This window comes from Scyliorhinus torazame, chromosome 19, assembly GCF_047496885.1.
Source record: "Scyliorhinus torazame isolate Kashiwa2021f chromosome 19, sScyTor2.1, whole genome shotgun sequence".
NCBI classification, from domain to species: domain Eukaryota; kingdom Metazoa; phylum Chordata; class Chondrichthyes; order Carcharhiniformes; family Scyliorhinidae; genus Scyliorhinus; species Scyliorhinus torazame.
Genome location: NC_092725.1, coordinates 110,557,328 through 110,575,106, shown reverse-complemented (window position 1 = coordinate 110,575,106; position 17,779 = coordinate 110,557,328). Strand labels below are relative to the sequence as shown.

At 46.9% G+C, this 17,779-nt stretch overlaps 1 protein-coding gene across 1 annotated transcript in view; it reads left to right on the top strand.

The window, feature by feature from the left end:
- The first annotated feature begins 4,327 nt into the window (after positions 1-4,327).
- Positions 4,328-17,779, top strand: part of LOC140396422 (monocarboxylate transporter 2-like) — a 105,730-nt gene continuing 92,278 nt past the window's right edge. Inside the window, 2 exon segments of the mRNA XM_072485041.1 lie at positions 4,328-4,810; positions 4,900-5,140. Coding sequence (XP_072341142.1) covers positions 4,580-4,810; positions 4,900-5,140 — 472 coding nt within the window. The 5' untranslated portion in view covers positions 4,328-4,579.

Here is a 17,779-nt window from a genome sequence, read left to right as displayed (position 1 = left end):
GGCATTTTGGTGCTCTCCCTAGACTCTTAACCCACGGTAATGTTCTGGGAACCTGGGTTTGAATCCCGCCATGGTGAAATTTAAATTCAATAAAAAAATCTGCAATTAAAAGTCTAATGATGACCATGAAACTATTGTTCATTGTCATAAAAATCCATCTGGTTCACTGATATCCTTTGGGAAGGAAATCTGCTGTCCATGCCTGGCCTGGCCTACTTGTGACTCCAGACCCAGGGCAATGTGGTTGACTTTTAACTGCACTTTCAAATGGCCATGCAAACCACTCGTTTGTATCAAACTGCTATGAAGTCTACAAAATTAAATGAAACTGAGCGGATCACCTGGCATCAACCGAGGCATGGGAAATAACAATGGCAAACCTAGTCTGTTGACCCTGTAAAGACCTCCTTACTGACATCTGGTGGTTTGTGTCAAAATTGGGAGAGCTGTCTCACAGACTAGTCAAGCAACAGCCTGACAAAGTCATACTCACAGGATCATACCATCGAAAAGATATCCCAGAAACCACCATCACCATTCCTGGGTATGTCCTGTCCCACTGGCAAGACAGATGCAGCAGAAGTGGTAGCACAGGGGCATGCAGCTGGGAGGGATGCATTTCCCATGATAGTATCGATAGGAGTGACCGCACAGCCAGTTCAGCTTTTGGTCAATGATAGCCCCCAGGATGTTGATAGTGGGGATTCAGTGATGGTGATGCCATTAAAAGTCAAGTGTCGATAGTTAGATTCTCTCTTGTTGATAGTCATTGCCTGGCGCTTGTGTGGTGTTACTTGTAACTTGTCAGCCTGAGCGTGGATATTTTCTTGGTCTTGCTGCATTTGGACATAGACTGCTTCAGTATCTGAGAAGTCACAATTAGTGCTGAGCGTTATGCAGTCAACAGCGGACATCCCCACTTCTGACCTTCTGATGGAGGAAAGGTCAAGCAACTGAAGGTGGTTGGGCATAGGACACTCCCCTGAGGAACTCTCATATCCAGGAACTGAGATGGCTGACCTCTGACAACCACAAACATCTTCATTGTGCTAGGCATGACTCCGACCAGCGGAGAGTTTTCCTGTTGATTTCCATTCACTCCAGTTTTGCTAAGGCTCCATAGTGCCACACTCGGTCAAATGCTGCCTTGATGTCAAGAGCAGTTATTCTTGCCTCACCTCTGGAATTCAGCTCTTTGTTCCGTGTTTAAACCAAGGCTGTAATGAGGTCAGGAGCTGATTGGCCCTGGCAGAACTCAAACTGAGTGTCACTGAGCATGTTATTGCTGCTAGATTGTACTGTTGATGACCCTTCCACCACTTCACAGAGGATTGATAGCAGACAGATGGGGCAGTAATTGACCAGGTTGAATTTGTCCTGCTTTTTGTGTATAGGACATAGCTGGGCATTTTTCCACATTGCTGGGTGGGTGCCAGTGTTGTAGCTGTACTGGACCAGCTTGGCTAGGGGCATTGCAAGTTCTGGAGCACAAGTCTTCAGCATTATTGCCGGAATATTATCAGGGCCCGTTGCTGAATCAGCTTTGGCTGAATCGAATTGGCTGAAGACTGGCATCTGTGATGCCAGAGACTTCCGGACGAGGCTGAAAAAGATTGTAGGAAATGCCTCCGTCTCATATTTTGTAGCGATGTGCTGGGCTCTTCCATCATTGAGGATGAGGTTATTTGTGGAGCTTCCTTCTCCACTGGTTCGTTTAATTGTCCACCGGCATTCGTGGCTGGATGTGTCAGGAGTACAGAGCTTAGATCTCATCCATTGCTGTGGAATCGGTTAGCTCTGTCCATCACTCACTGCTTATACCACGGCATTTAGCACGGTGGTAGTGCCACACAACATGATGGAGGGTTTTGGCAATGTGAAATGGGACTTTGTCATCAGAGAACCGTATGGTAGCTTGAATATTGGAGGCAGTGAGGATTAAAATCAATACCAATCTTACAGATTGAAAATCCAGTCAGACAATTAATGGAGTGGATTTCACTGAGATCAGAGGAAAGAAAAATCAAGTGGGGTGTACAATGGATGGCCAATCAGCAGAGGAGAGTTGACCACCTAGCGTTTAAATCGAAGGGCTTTAGAGGTAAAATAGGAGCTATTGGAAGTTGGGTAAGCTGGAGTTAGAGTTACAGAAAAGCCAATGACCTTTCCTAGCTACTAATCTTTGAGGCTGTTGTCATGTTAGTTTTAAAATTCACAGCTGACGTCCGGAGGTTTATATCAATACGTCTTTCATGAGTGATTTCACTTCCTTAGCAACGTTTTGTATTGTTTTCAGAAGGGGAGACTGGATTTGGACAGGTTGAGTTGACGGAAGAGCCATTTGAGTAAGGACGGGGTTGGGCGGGTCTAAATGCTGTAGGCAGCGTTGGTAACCATTTGTTATGGGCCCTATGAATAATGTGGATTGCAGGACCAGTCATTAATTGGAAGTGCCGGAGTGACGTCCTGGTGTGCTTGGGCAGGACTACACCCCTGAGTGAAATAATACAAGGGGCTAGAGGTTTTGCTACAGTTAGACAAAGCCCAAGTTGGCCACACCTGGTGTACTGTGAATAGTTCTGGAATGCACACCCAGCAAAGCATATATTGATCTTCAAAGGAGTGCAGCATGGATTTTCCAAAATGATACCTGGGTTCCATGGGTCAAATTACAAGGTGATATTACATAAACTAATGTTATCCTCCCTGGAATTTAGAAGGGGAGCAGAGAGTAAATCGAGAGGCACTAACAGAAGCAAGACAGGATGACATTGAATCCTTCTTCCTGAAATTGTAGATGGGTAGGGGTGTTGGTAATGAAATACTGAAAGCTTTCAAGGCCAAATGTGGAAGTGGTAGTCGGGTACCATTTGAATGCACAGTTGACAAGTTTAGGACTGAGAGGCATATAGCCTAAAGATTAGAGCCAGACCTTTCAGGAATGAAGTTATAATAATAATTGCTTATTGTCACAATTAGGCTTCAATGAAGTTACTGTGAAAAGCCCCTAGTCACCACATTCCGGTGTCTGTTTGGGGAGGCCGGTATGGGAATTGAACCCTCGCTGCTGCCTTGTTCTGCATTACAAGCCAGCTATTTAGCCCACTGTGCCAAACCAGCACCTGAGGGAGTTAGGGAGTACTTCCCAGTTAGGGAGTACTTCCCAGTTAGGGAGTGCTTCCACACAAAGAATGGTTGAACTTTTGCTAATGGCAGTTAATGCTAGGTCAATTGCTAATTTGAAGTGTGATAGATTTTTAAAAAATTAATTTAAAGTACCCACTTATTATTTTTTTCAATAATGGGCAGTTTAGCGTGGCCAATCCACCTACCCTGCACATCTTTTTGAGTTGTGGGGGTGAGATCCAGGCAGGCACGGGAGAATGCGCAAACTCCACACGGACAGTGACTCAGAGCCAGGATCGAACCCATGTCCTCAGCGCCGTGAGGCAGCAGTGTTAACCACTGCGCCACCATGCTGCCCTTGAAGTGTGATAGATTTTTGTTAACCAAGGCTACTATTGAGCAAAATCTAGTGTATGGGGTTATGTTGCAGATCAGCCATATGCAGGGAATGCAGGGACTAACTGGCTTACTGGTTTATTATGTTCCTGTGGTGTCAATCAAATAGTTCGGGCTCCTGTTCCTGATCACCATCCAATGAGCCCATGTGGAAAAAGTATACTATGTGTATGCGGCTGTCGACATCTCCCTTTCATTTGGGTTCAGGAAGATTTGATTGAGGGGGGGGGGGGGGAGGGAAGTCATTACCTTCAGGAAAAGGAGGAGAAAAGAAATCAAATGGAACAGGGTGAAAGAAACACAGTTTATTTGTATCGCCAAAATCCATGACCATTTAAAGTTTTGACGCAGCAATAGTTGGAGCCAAGCACTGTAAGTTTGTCAGGTCTGTGCAATTCCCAAGGTGAAGCTGAGCTCCCGTAGGATTGTCGGTGAACAAACTGCAGCGAGACCTTGAAACATTACTGGGGAAGGTGACCTCTAGTAAGGCTTGAGACCATTTGGCAAGATGTAATTTTGTTAATGAGCATGGGCAGACAGCTGGTGACTGTAGAATATTCATAAGTTTTTTTTTGTGTGTGTGTGTGTGGGGTAATGAGATGAACCAGAGCTTGTATTGATTGGAGCCTTTGGAAATGAATGTGCTATTGCATGCTCTGTCGGGCTACCTCTCTGGACTGACCTTGCTGACTAAGTTACAGTTCTGTTCTGTTGGATATTAGGTCATGGTTTATATTCAAACTCCAGCGCTTCTCACTTGGCTACATTTCTTTGTTTAACTTTGAAGGGAAAATCACACGCGTCAAAAGATTTCATCGCGAGCTTTGCTGTTCTAATTTACCTGGAATTAAAAGGAGAGATTAAATTGTTTGCCCAAAGCACTGATTCATGCCGGGCTGGTTTAAATTGGCTGGCACTGCAGGTTTACTTCCCACTGCATTTTCCCTGTTCCCTCTCCTTAAAAAAAAGTTGTGGTCACATTTTAATTTGCAGCAGTGATTTCCTGAATGGGCCAAGTTGTTGTGAATGCAATTACTTCAGTGATTTAAGACATGGCATGTGCAGTGAGATAATCCCTTTGACGACATTGTATGTCTCCTCCTACTCTGTGTTTATATTGAACAATGCCAAGCAGAAAATACCAGTCTGCTTTTCATGGTGTTTATTATTATGCTCCCTGCATTTAAACAGCCTCAAATTGGGTATACTGTCAAAAGCACCTCAGAAGAAAACAACCCCTGAACAAGCTAGCTCAAGGAATCCTCTGAAACAATACAAGTCCTCGCAGGTTTGACTTATAGACAAGATAGATAAGATTTAGTTTAACATTTTCTTCAGTTACAACTTGATAAGATGACTTTTCTTTGCTCCTTCCAGTTAACTACGAACAAGAAGAGGTCTAAGATGCCACCACCAGCGTCAGCTCAGGAATATACCCCCCCAGATGGTGACTGGGGATGGGCCGTGGTCGTTGGCGCTTTTATTTCGATTGGATTTTCTTACGCATTTCCAAAAGCCATCACTGTGTTCTTTAAGGAAATTCAGGAAATCTTTGACACCTCTTACAGCCAAATTGCATGGATCTCTTCAACAACACTGGCTGTTATGTATGCTGGAGGTAGGTTGATAAACTTCTACGTTGAATGTTGCAACCAGCTTAAACAAGTGTTTCCACCGTGAAAGATATATGTTTGCTGAAACACATACATGCATGTTCTGAACTTACAGGAAGGCCGCACATTCAACAACAACAACTTGGATTTATATAGCAACGTTGATATTCGGAGAGAAAAGACGGTGTACATTTGAGCAAAAATATATCAATTCTAATGCCCATCTTTGCTGTGAACAGAATACAGAAATGTTGTGCTGCTCCTGTGATTGAGAAGCAAGGCGGGCAGGGGAACTTAATTGACAGGAGGCCACAAATCAGCTTCCCGATGGCAGGATAAACTTTTGCAATTAAATTCAGGGAGGTTTGAAGGTGGGTTGAGTTTCCCAATGGTATGCATTATGAAGCACATTTGTATGCAACTGCATGGATGTTGTGCATGTTCATTAAAAGGCCAACCAGCAGAATTAGGTTTCCTTTCCAATTAAGTTATCAGCGAGTGAGCATCATGTACCTTCAGATTTCTGACTGTATATAAGTGGCGTGCAGCAGGCGAGGTAGTCAACTTACCGGAGTTGGAGTGAGTCACCACTGTTTTGTTTTCCGCTTTGTGGAGCATTGTTCAATGAGGCAATGATTGGGTGATGGCAGTTTAATGGACGCAACACAGGGAGCCTGGCTGAGGTAGGGAGAATGTCTGAGGCAGGGAGGGAAGGTGATGGTGCAGGGATGTGGGAGAGACGAAAGGGCCTTGTGTGATTTGAGTGGGGGTCCTATGAATATGTTGGTGGGGGGGGGGTAGTTTCCGGTTGGAGAGAAATGGTCCTAAATGGTGCGGTTGGTGCTGTCTACGGTGGGATCCTGGGGGTTGTAGTGAGGGTACTGGGAACCGAACAGTGAGAGGGATGGGGGGATGCAGTGGGCTGGCAGGTCCATGGTCATGGTGGGGTGGCAGATAGTCTCACATGGGTGTCACAGAAACAGGGAGATAATAGGAAGCGTCATAGTCGCTATTGGATGGTAATAGATGTAGACTCAAAGGGGAGTGATGGCACATGGAGGGTGATGGCTATAGGCTTAAGAGTAACATGAGGAGCGTCAAGGGTAACAGAGGAGAGAGGAATGGTTATATCGGGTGGATCAAGGGAGATGGAGGGAGGTTGGTGACTAACAGGGAGGTTACATGGTAAGGAAGTGGGTCTGGGAAGTTATGAGCACCATTTTTGCAAGTCTCCTCTTCACAACGTGGTTGCTCTGCATGTATGAATCCTCAAAGTAGAAGGAGGTTCTTTTCTGGTGCGTGGAGTTGAAGGTGAGCACATTTCGCCAACTAAAGGGAACCCCTAATAACCACGACTCAGCTGCATGAGGACAATGCTCAGGTGTGTTCAAAGCTCAGATGTGTTCAAAGCACAGGTGTGTTCAAAGCACAGGTGTGTTCAAAGCTCGGGTGTGTTCAATGCCCGGGTGTGTTCAATGCTCGGGTGTGTTCAATGCTCGGGTGTGTTCAAGGCTCGGGTGTGTTCAAGGCTCGGGTGTGTTCAAGGCTCGGGTGTGTTCAAGGCTCGGGTGCGTTCAAGGCTCGGGTGCGTTCAGTGCTCGGGTGCGTTCAGTGCTCGGGTGCGTTCAATGCTCGGGTGCGTTCAATGCTCGGGTGCGTTCAATGCTCGGGTGCGTTCAATGCTCGGGTGCGTTCAATGCTCGGGTGCGTTCAGTGTCCAGGTGTGTTCAGTGCTCAGGTGTGTTCAGTGCTCAGGTGTGTTCAGTGCTCAGGTGTGTGCAGTGCTCAGGTGTGTTCAATGTCCAGGTGTGTTCAGTGCTCAGGTGCGTTCAATGTCCAGGCGTGTTCAGTGCTCAGGTCGAGTGCGTTCAATGCTCGGGTGTGTTCAATGCTCTAGTGCGTTAAATGCTCTAGTGCGTTCAATGCTCGGGTGTGTTCAATGCTCGGGTGTGTTCAATGCTCGGGTGTGTTCAATGCTCGGGTGTGTTCAATGCTCGGGTGTGTTCAATGCTCAGGTGTGTTCAATGCTTAGGTGCGTTCAATGCTTAGGTGCTTTCAATGCTCGGGTGCGTTAAATGCTCTGGTGTGTTCAATGCTCGGGTGTGTTCAATGCTCGGGTGTGTTGAATGCTTGGGTGTGTTCAATGCTCGGGTGTGTTCAATGCTCGGGTGTGTTCAATGCTCGGGTGTGTTCAATGCTCGGGTGTGTTCAAAGCACAGGTGTGTTCAAAGCTCGGGTGTGTTCAATGCCCGGGTGTGTTCAATGCTCGGGTGTGTTCAATGCTCGGGTGTGTTCAAGGCTCGGGTGTGTTCAAGGCTCGGGTGCGTTCAAGGCTCGGGTGCGTTCAAGGCTCGGGTGCGTTCAGTGCTCGGGTGCGTTCAATTCTCGGGTGCGTTCAATGCTCGGGTGCGTTCAATGCTCGGGTGCGTTCAATGCTCGGGTGCGTTCAATGCTCGGGTGCGTTCAATGCTCGGGTGCGTTCAGTGTCCAGGTGTGTTCAGTGCTCAGGTGTGCTCAATACTCAGGTATGTTCAGTTTCCAGGTGTGTTCAGTGCTCAGGTGTGTTCAGTGCTCAGGTGTGTGCAGTGCTCAGGTGTGTGCAGTGCTCAGGTGTGTTCAATGTCCAGGTGTGTTCAGTGCTCAGGTGCGTTCAATGTCCAGGCGTGTTCAGTGCTCAGGTCGAGTGCGTTCAATGCTCGGGTGTGTTCAATGCTCTAGTGCGTTAAATGCTCTAGTGCGTTCAATGCTCGGGTGTGTTCAATGCTCGGGTGTGTTCAATGCTCGGGTGTGTTCAATGCTTAGGTGTGTTCAATGCTTAGGTGCATTCAATGCTCGGGTGCGTTAAATGCTCGGGTGCGTTAAATGCTCGGGTGCGTTAAATGCTCTGGTGTGTTCAATGCTCGGGTGTGTTCAGTGCTCTGGTGTGTTGAATGCTCTGGTGTGTTCAATGCTCGGGTGTGTTCAATGCTCGGGTGTGTTCAATGCTCGGGTGTGTTCAATGCTCGGGTGTGTTCAATGCTCGGGTGTGTTCAATGCTCGGGTGTGTTCAATGCTCGGGTGCGTTCAATGCTCGGGTGCGTTCAGTGCTCGGGTGCGTTCAGTGCTCGGGTGCGTTCAGTGCTCGGGTGTGTTCAATGCTCGGGCGCGTTCAATGCTCGGGCGCGTTCAATGCTCGGGCGCGTTCAATGCTCGGGCGCGTTCAATGCTCGGGCGCGTTCAATGCTCGGGCGCGTTCAATGCTCGGGCGCGTTCAATGCTCGGGTGCGTTCAATGCTCGGGTGCGTTCAGTGTCCAGGTGTGTTCAGTGCTCAGGTGTGTTCAATGTTCAGGTGTGTGCAGTGCTCAGGTGTGTTCAATGTCCAGGTGTGTTCAGTGCTCAGGTCGAGTGCGTTCAATGCTCGGGTGTGTTCAATGCTCTAGTGCTTTAAATGCTCTGGTGCATTCAATGCTCGGGTGTGTTCAATGCTCGGGTGTGTTCAATGCTCGGGTGTGTTCAATGCTTAGGTGTGTTCAATGCTTAGGTGCGTTCAATGCTCGGGTGCGTTAAATGCTCGGGTGCGTTAAATGCTCTGGTGTGTTCAATGCTCGGGTGTGTTCAGTGCTCTGGTGTGTTGAATGCTCTGGTGTGTTGAATGCTTGGGTGTGTTCAATGCTCGGGTGTGTTCAATGCTCGGGTGTGTTCAATGCTCGGGTGTGTTCAATGCTCGGGTGTGTTCAATGCTCGGGTGTGTTCAATGCTCGGGTGTGTTCAATGCTCGGGTGCGTTCAGTGCTCGGGTGCGTTCAGTGCTCGGGTGCGTTCAGTGCTCGGATGCGTTCAGTGCTCGGGTGTGTTCAATGCTCGGGCGCGTTCAATGCTCGGGCGCGTTCAATGCTCGGGCGCGTTCAATGCTCGGGCGCGTTCAATGCTCGGGCGCGTTCAATGCTCGGGCGCGTTCAATGCTCGGGTGCGTTCAATGCTCGGGTGCGTTCAATGCTCGGGTGCGTTCAATGCTCGGGTGCGTTCAGTGTCCAGGTGTGTTCAGTGCTCAGGTGTGTTCAATGTTCAGGTGTGTGCAGTGCTCAGGTGTGTTCAATGTCCAGGTGTGTTCAGTGCTCAGGTCGAGTGCGTTCAATGCTCGGGTGTGTTCAATGCTCTAGTGCTTTAAATGCACTGGTGCGTTCAATGCTCGGGTGCGTTCAATGCTCGGGTGTGTTCAGTGCTCGGGTGCGTCCAATGCTCGGGTGCGTCCAATGCTCGGGTGCGTCCAATGCTCGGGTGCGTCCAATGCTCGGGTGCGCCCAATGCTCAGGTGCGCCCAATGCTCGGGTGCGCCCAATGCTCGGGTGCGCCCAGATCTCGGGTGCGCCCAGTGCTCGGGTGCGTCCAGTGCTCGGGTGCGTCCAATGCTCGGGTGCGTCCAATGCTCGGGTGCCTCCAATGCTCGGGTGCGTCCAATGCTCGGCTGCGTCCAATGCTCGGCTGCGTCCAATGCTCGGCTGCGTCCAATGCTCGGCTGCGTCCAATGCTCGGCTGCGTCCAATGCTCGGCTGCGTACAATGCTCGGTTGCGTTCAATGCTCGGGTGCTTTCAATGTTCACTGTGTTCAATGCTCAAGTGTGTTCGATATCCAGTGTATTCAATGCTCTGATGTATTCAATGCTCAGGGTATTCAATAATCTGGTCTGTTCAATGTTCGGTGTGTTCAATGTTCAGGCGTGTTCATTATTCAGGTATGTTCAATGCTTCGTGGGCGGCACGGTAGCACAGTGGTTAGCACTGTTGCTTCACAGCTCCAGGGTTCCAGGTTCGATTCACGGCTTGGGTCACTGCCTGTGTGGAGTATGCACATTCTCCCTGTGTCTGCGTGGGTTTCCTCCGGGTGCTCCGGTTTCCTCCCAGTCTAAATATCTGCAGGTCAGGTGGATTGGCCATGCTAAATTGCCCTTCGTATCCAAAAAGGTTAAGTGGGATTTCTGGGTTACGGGGATAGCAAGGAGGTGTGGGCTTAAGTAGGGTGCTCTTTCCAAGGGCCGGTGCAGACTAGATGGGCCGAATGGCCCCCTTCGCCACTGTAATTTCTATGAATCGATGATTCTTAGTGTGTTCAATGTTCAGTGTGTTCAATGTTCAGTGTGTTCAATGCTCAGGTATGTTCAGTGCTCAGGCGCGTTCAGTGCTCAGGTGTGTTCAGTGCTCCGGTGCATTCAGTGCTCAGGTGTGTTCAGTGCTCAGGTGTGTTCAATGTTCAGTATATTCAATAATCTGGTGTGTTCAGTGTTCAGTGTGTTAAGTACTCCGTGCGTAGTGTGTCCAATGTTCAGGTGTGTTCAGTGCTCAGTGTGTTCAGTGCTCAGTGTGTTCAGTGCTCAGTGTGTTCAGTGCTCAGTGTGTTCAGTGCTCCGTGTGTTAAGTACTCAGTGTGTAGTGTGTCCAATGTTCAGGTGTGTTCAATGCTCTGTGTCCAATGTTCAGATGTGTTTTCTTCTCTATGTTGAAGCTCACATGACAGCAGGTTTGTTCCCTGACTCATGGCTCACATAACATTGAGATCTCAGCAAAGTCGGCAGTAACAGTGAAATCTGCTGAAGGGCAATTCTAAGTGAGCAAGATCGGAGATGACCGACATATGATAATCTAATCTTCTTCGTGTCACAAGTAGGCTTACATTAATCCTGCAACGAAGTTACTGTGAAAATCCCTAGTCGCCACACTCACACGCCTGTTTGGGTACACTGAGGGAGAATTCAGAATATCCAATTCACAGGAACTTGTGGAAGGAACCCGGAGGAAGCCCACGCAGACACGGGGAGAACATGCACACTCCGCACAGACAGTGACCCAAGCCAGGAATCAAACCCTGGTTCCTGGCGCTGTGAAGCAATTGTGCTAACCACTGTGCTACCATGTCGCCCATGTGGAGGATGTGATGGAAGGAGGGAGGGAGGTAAGTGTTATTTTCCCGGCCCTGTGGTGCAGGGGAGGGGTGGGGGCAAAAATCTGCTGGCTTGGAACATTGAAGGTCCTGGGTAGATGGTCATGGTTGATAATGATGTGTTCCCATCCCCCCCTCCAACTTATACTCCAGACTGTGAATATTCCGTCCATCGTCTCTGTAGCCAAAGTATATTGTCAAAGTAATTTTGCATTTTGAGAACATTTGATATTATGATTACGGAATATTACTTATGTGAGGTCTGTCTAGGTTGTTCTTCAGCTATCATGAAAACCTGTTGTACGTTGCAGCTTGGAAGGTGAGGATGATGGGACATATGGCTTCTCGTGGTTTCTGAATTGCAGGTTGTGCAGTCAAATTGTGCAGTGCACACCCTTTTTGTGGTTCCTTGCTCCAGTAACGAATGACGATGATAACATTGCTCCAGTTGCATTTCATCTGATTCACCTGGCATTCATTCTGCCTTTGCTTTTACCGCATTGTCACCTTTATCAGCCTGGACTGTGGTGGGAGCAACATAATAATAATAATTGTTTATTGCCACGAGTACGATGTTACTGTGAAAAGCCCCTAGTCGCCACATTCCGGCGCCTGTTCGGGTAAGCCAGTACGGGAATTGAACCCGCGCTGCTGACCTCTTTCTGCATGACAAACCAGCTGTCTAGACCACTGAACTAAACCGGCCCATGTGATGAATAAAGCAGCGTGGAGAATTGACTCTGGAGTTGGCAATTATCCTGGCTCTTGACAGCAGCCAAGCTGGAGCTGTCGTCCCCCTACAGCTAGTCCGAACCACTGGCTATTCCCAGCAGCTGTCCCACTAGCCATCACCAATGGCTTGTCACACCGGGCACCATTTTCCCAGCCTCAACCAGGATGATTCCTCATCCCAACTTTCCAGGTATGTTTTAGAATTTTTACATTTTGGGTTGAACAACAAGATAAGTTTGCAGAAGTTAGCAAAATTGTGAGTTACCACTTGGCCATGCACGCTGCCATTTTCAGAATCTAGCCATTAGTAGGACACATGATTCAATTATACATTATATATCTAACCATACCTTGGACATTGAGTCCAATTAATCTACAACTGAAGAACTATCCTGATTGTAAAAGCTAGAGTATGTTACACAAGTCTTTTCTCTCAGGCCTATTTATTGTTCCACCATTACGTTTAGCTGCTCGTGCAAATATGTTCCTACTTTTCCAGTCATGGATGCACTTAAGGGGAAGCGAGAAATGAGGGGGAAAGGAATCGAAGAATATGCTGATGGGGGTAGATAAAGAGGGGCAGGAAGAGACTCTTGTGGAGACTGAACACCTGCACAGACCAGATAGGCCGACAGGCCTGTTTCTGTATTGAGCATTCTATGTAATCAAATGTAATTAATTACTAATTAATTAATTGTTAATTACATCCAGGTAATTAGTTGCTTTCTATCACACGACGAGGAATTTCTGTGGTCTATCAGTTACATATAACCAGTGTTACATAAGAACATAAGAACTAGGAGCAGGAGTAGGCCATCTGGCCCCTCGAGCCTGCTCCGCCATTCAATGAGATCATGGCTGATCTTTTGTGGACTCAGCTCCACTTTCCGGCCCGAACACCATAACCCTTAATCCCTTTATTCTTCAAAAAACTATCTATCTTTATCTTAAAAACATTTAATGAAGGAGCCTCTACTGCTTCACTGGGCAAGGAATTCCATAGATTCACAACCCTTTGGGTGAAGAAGTTCCTCCTAAACTCAGTCCTAAATCTACTTCCCCTTATTTTGAGGCTATGCCCCCTAGTTCTGCTTTCACCCACCAGTGGAAACAACCTGCCCGCATCTATCCTATCTATTCCCTTCATAATCTTATATGTTTATATAAGATCCCCCCTCATCCTTCTAAATTCCAACGAGTACAGTCCCAGTCTACTCAACCTCTCCTCGTAATCCAACATCTTCAGGTCTGGGATTAACCTAGTGAATCTCCTCTGCACACCCTCCAGTGCCAGTACGTCCTTTCTCAAGTAAGGAGACCAAAACTGAACACAATACTCCAGGTGTGGCCTCACTAACACCTTATACAATTGCAGCATAACCTCCCTAGCCTTAAACTCCATCCCTCTAGCAATGAAGGACAAAATTCCATTTGGCTTCTTAATCACCTGTTGCACCTGAAAACCAACTTTCTGCGACTCATGCACTAGCACACCCAGATCTCTCTGCACAGCAGCATGTTTTAATTTTTTATCATTTAAATAATAATCCCTTTTGCCGTTATTCTTACCAAAATAGATAACCTCACATTTGTCAACATTGTATTCCATCTGCCAGACCCTAGCCCATTCACTTAGCCTGTCCAAATCCCTCTGCAGACTTCCAGTATCCTCTGCACTTTTTGCTTTACCACTTATCTTAGTGTCGTCTGCAAACTTGGACACATTGCCCTTGGTCCCCAACTCCAAATCATCTATGTAAATTGCGACCAGTTGTGGGCCCAACACTGATCCCTGAGGGATACCACTAGCTACTGATTGCCAACCAGAGAAACACCCATTAATCCCCACTCTTTGCTTTCTATTAATTAACCAATCCTCTATCCATGCTCCTACTTTCCCCTTAATGCCATGCATCTTTATCTTATGCAACAACCTTTTGTGTGGCACCTTGTCAAAGGCTTTCTGGAAATCCAGATATACCACATCCATTGGCTCCCCGTTATCTACCGCACTGTTAATGTCCTCAAAAAATTCCACTAAATTAGTTAGGCACGACCTGCCCTTTATGAACCCATGCTGCGTCTGTCCAATGGGACAATTTCCATCCAGATGCCTCGCTATTTCTTCCTTGATGATAGATTCCAGCATCTTCCCTACTACCGAAGTTAAGCTCACTGGCCTATAATTACCCACTTTCTGCCTACCTCCTTTTTTAAACAGTGGTGTCACGTTTGCTAATTTCCAATCTGCCGGGACCACCCCAGAGTCTAGTAAATTTTGGTAAATTACCTCTAGTGCATTTGCAATTTCCCTAGCCATCTCTTTTAGCACTCTGGGATGCATTCCATCAGGGCCAGGACACTTGTCTACCTTTAGCCCCATTAGCTTGCCCATCACTACCTCCTTGGTGATATCAATCCTCTCAAGGTTCTCACCTGTCATAGCCTCATTTCCATCAGTCACTGGCATGTTATTTGTGTCTTCCACTGTGAAGACCGACCCAAACGAGTCCTTTGATTTATAAGCATGCGGAAATTGAGGACTGTACCTAAAGCTGTAAGTGAAATGAGTCATGTGACCTGTGCTAGCGTCTGATTGACAGGAAGCCTGAGTGGTTTATTTGTGAGAGATCAAAAGAGTCTAAGGTTGTTTTATTGATCGGGAGGTGGAAGACATTTATGCTTCTACGTCCATGACGAGGAGATCCTGAGTCTCCAAACAGCCCAGAAAGATTGTATTAGAAACTGTTCCTTTACCTATAAGATCAAAGGGGATTGGGAACAAAGATAACATATTACCATTTTTGCTTCTATGCAAAGCTAATGAGTTTCCTGTTGCCATAGAGAAGAGGATAGTGGATGCCATTTTGAGATCGGGTTACAGGCTCCCTTGTAATGTCACAAAAATATCATACACAGATAGCAGTTTTGGAGTTTTATCTTTTGGGCCTGCAGCCAACTAGGAGGCGGAAAGTGAAATAAATAGTCATCCAGGCCTGCACCTTAAAAAGAGAAATGGTGACCTTATTGTTCACCACGCAGAATAATAATAATCTTTTTATTGTCACAAGTAAGATTACATTAACACTGCAATAAAGTTACTGTGGAAAGCCCCTAGTCACCACATTCCGGCGCTTGTTTGGGTACACAGAGGGAGAATTCAGAATTCTCAGCCGGTACGGGAATTGAACCCGTGCTGCTGGTCTTGTTCTGTATCACAAACCACCTGTCTAGCCCAGTGAGCTAAACCAGCCCTCTCTGAAGATGGGAGCTCTTGCTCAGTTTGAAATTCAGGTTTGTCAGGAGTTAGAACAAGGTTAGAGGGTTCACCTAGCTGGAGCTAGAAGGAGAATCTCCAGGAAAATTCCCACTGGGAAAGATAGTATTGGGAAATGAAAAGAACAGAAGTAAAACCCATGGGAGCTGCAAATTACTTTGGATTGATTCCAGGAGAATTCAATGTCTACTTAAGAGATCCAAGTAACGTAACAAAGTTGGGGTTTTGAGTTGTCATTAATAGTAGAAAGGGAAAAGTCTGTTTGGTACTTAAAAGCATAAGTTGCCTATGAAAAGAAATAATGCATTTAGTCATTTGACACAGTAAAAGCTTTATAAAATGTGGAATATTGTCACATATATTTCACCCAATAATTGGAAGTTTGCATTTCTATTTAAAAATTGTCTGCCTCTGCAGAAATCATAGCATTAGAAAGGATTCAATTGGTTAATGATTACCCAGTTTTATATGAATCATATTGGCAGTTTTCTTTGTGTACGGATTGTATTTTAACTTGGAGGAATTGTTCAGTAATTTCGGGTGGGACTTTCCATTGAGAATCAAGGGAATTGGGCCAGATCTCTGCTGCCGCAGGGAATGGGGCACGGCTGTGAGTCTCTCTCTTTGACCATGCAAACAGCATGGTGAAGAGCCTGTTAGATTCCATTGGGATCAGGCCGCCATTTTGAGCAGGCAGCCCGATTCTGAGGTCTGGTGCCAGGATCCCCCTACAATGCTAATCCTGTGTGCGTAATCTCCTACTGTGAGTGTGGCGGGGGCTCGCGCTGCTCTAGCCATTTCCCACACACATTTATTTACGGGGTCGAAAGAAAGGTTGTGTGAGCTCATAAAATCTATCCCTAAGATATGTTCTGCTGTCTGGGGTAAATCTACCAAAACTACTAAGCGCTTAGTTTTAATGTTACTGATCTGGATATCCACAGGGGCGGTGATGTGTCCCTGCTGGAGGTGACCTGCAAAGCCACTAAGCGTGATGGTGTCTGTAGTGGGCCATATATCTCGCTGGTACATCATGGAGGAGTTTAACGTGGTTCGGGACCCTCCTGTGTCCCAAAGGAACTCTACTAGGTGTCCCCAGACTGTGCCTACAGTTATCGGTCTTCCGGACTTGTCCCAAAGTGTGTCGCAGACCCAAGTTGGGGAGTCTGAACACCGTCAATCGGTGCCATTTATGGCCAAATTGTCTGCACGGGCACTAATGCTGTGGATAGGTCTGGCATTGTTCCTAGGTGGGGCATGTGTGGGCTGGAGTCCGTTGCTGTTTCGGGGGGGCATTGCATTCTCGGGCATAATGTCCCTCGTGTCCACAATTGTAGCATCTCTGCGCTTTAGGGTGCTGCGTGTTACCTCTACTTTCATTTATCAATGTGGGGTCTTGGTGTTCCTTTATTGGATTCATGTTGGCGTCTACTCTCTCCTGCTCTGTCTTTTTCTGTAGGGATTATTCCAAAGCTCTAGATAATCGCTTCAGTACCCACACTTTGTTGTGTGCCGGGTCTGAGGGGTCGTAATTCGCACATGCCTTTGTCCTGCCTCCGTGGCGTGGGAAACTAAAATACGGGTCCATTTGGCCGTATTGTCTGCAGATAAATGGCCGCGTGTTAAATCACCGAATACTGCGGTGAAGTGGATCCAGAGGCGTCCAGCAAATGCTTTTGGATGCTCTCCCTTTTTCTGTTTGCACCGGTTGATTCCTTCTACTGAATCTCCTCTATTGTAGCCAATGGCATCTAAAATGGCTGTTTTCATATCTTGGAAGCTACCTCCTCCTACATTTTGTGGGTCGGGAAGGGCTGGACTAACCGACGGGTCAAGGCTCATTACTATGAGTTTTACTTCTTCCTGCTCGTCCAGACCGTACATGACGGTCTGTTACCTAACTCGTTTGAAAAAGTGATGTGGGTCTGACGTGGGGTGAAAAGTTACTATTTTGTCGCGGGCATCTCTTAACCGGGTGATGGTTAGTGGGGTGGTGTACACAAAATCGGGTTGGTCTTCTGTTGTTACTCTACGCTGCGTGGTAATGGGATTCATAGGATTGGGTGCTGCCTGTGCTGTTGGTGGTGCTGGGCCTGGGGGGGCTCTATTCTGACTTTCTGTTTCGTTCACATATCGTTGGGCCGTTTCATTAAGTTCCTGCCAATCGGGGCCATCTTGCTGATCTAACTGTGGGGCAAAGGTATCTCTGAACCCATTCTGAACTGTTGTTTCCTCTTCCTGAGTACCGGGAGTGGCACCAAAATATCTGGGATTGTATCGGTTACTCAAGTATCAGTCCTTTGTCTTACGGAGATGGGTCATTAAAATGCAAATCGGTTGGGGGTTTCGATGCTGTCTGGATTCTTTGCTCACAAATATACATTCAGGCTCTGTGCCTGCCTGAATCTTACATTGTCCATATTTCCCGTTTGCTTTGCGATCGTCCATGTTTCTTGTTGTAAGTGGCCATCCCAGATGACTACAATGGAGAGTCCTGGACTTCATTCTTAAATTACCTACTGTGCCCAGGTTTACTTGGCCAGCTTCAAATTTGTTTGCATGCCACCCTCTACTGCTTCAACTTTGGGCAGAAGGCCCTTCTATATTCCATTACGGTCAAATAGTGACAAGTGTACAATTAAACTTTATTTAATTTGGAGCAAAATATTATAAATGGACAGTTTGAGAGAACAGATTTGATATGGAGCACAAAGATTTTTT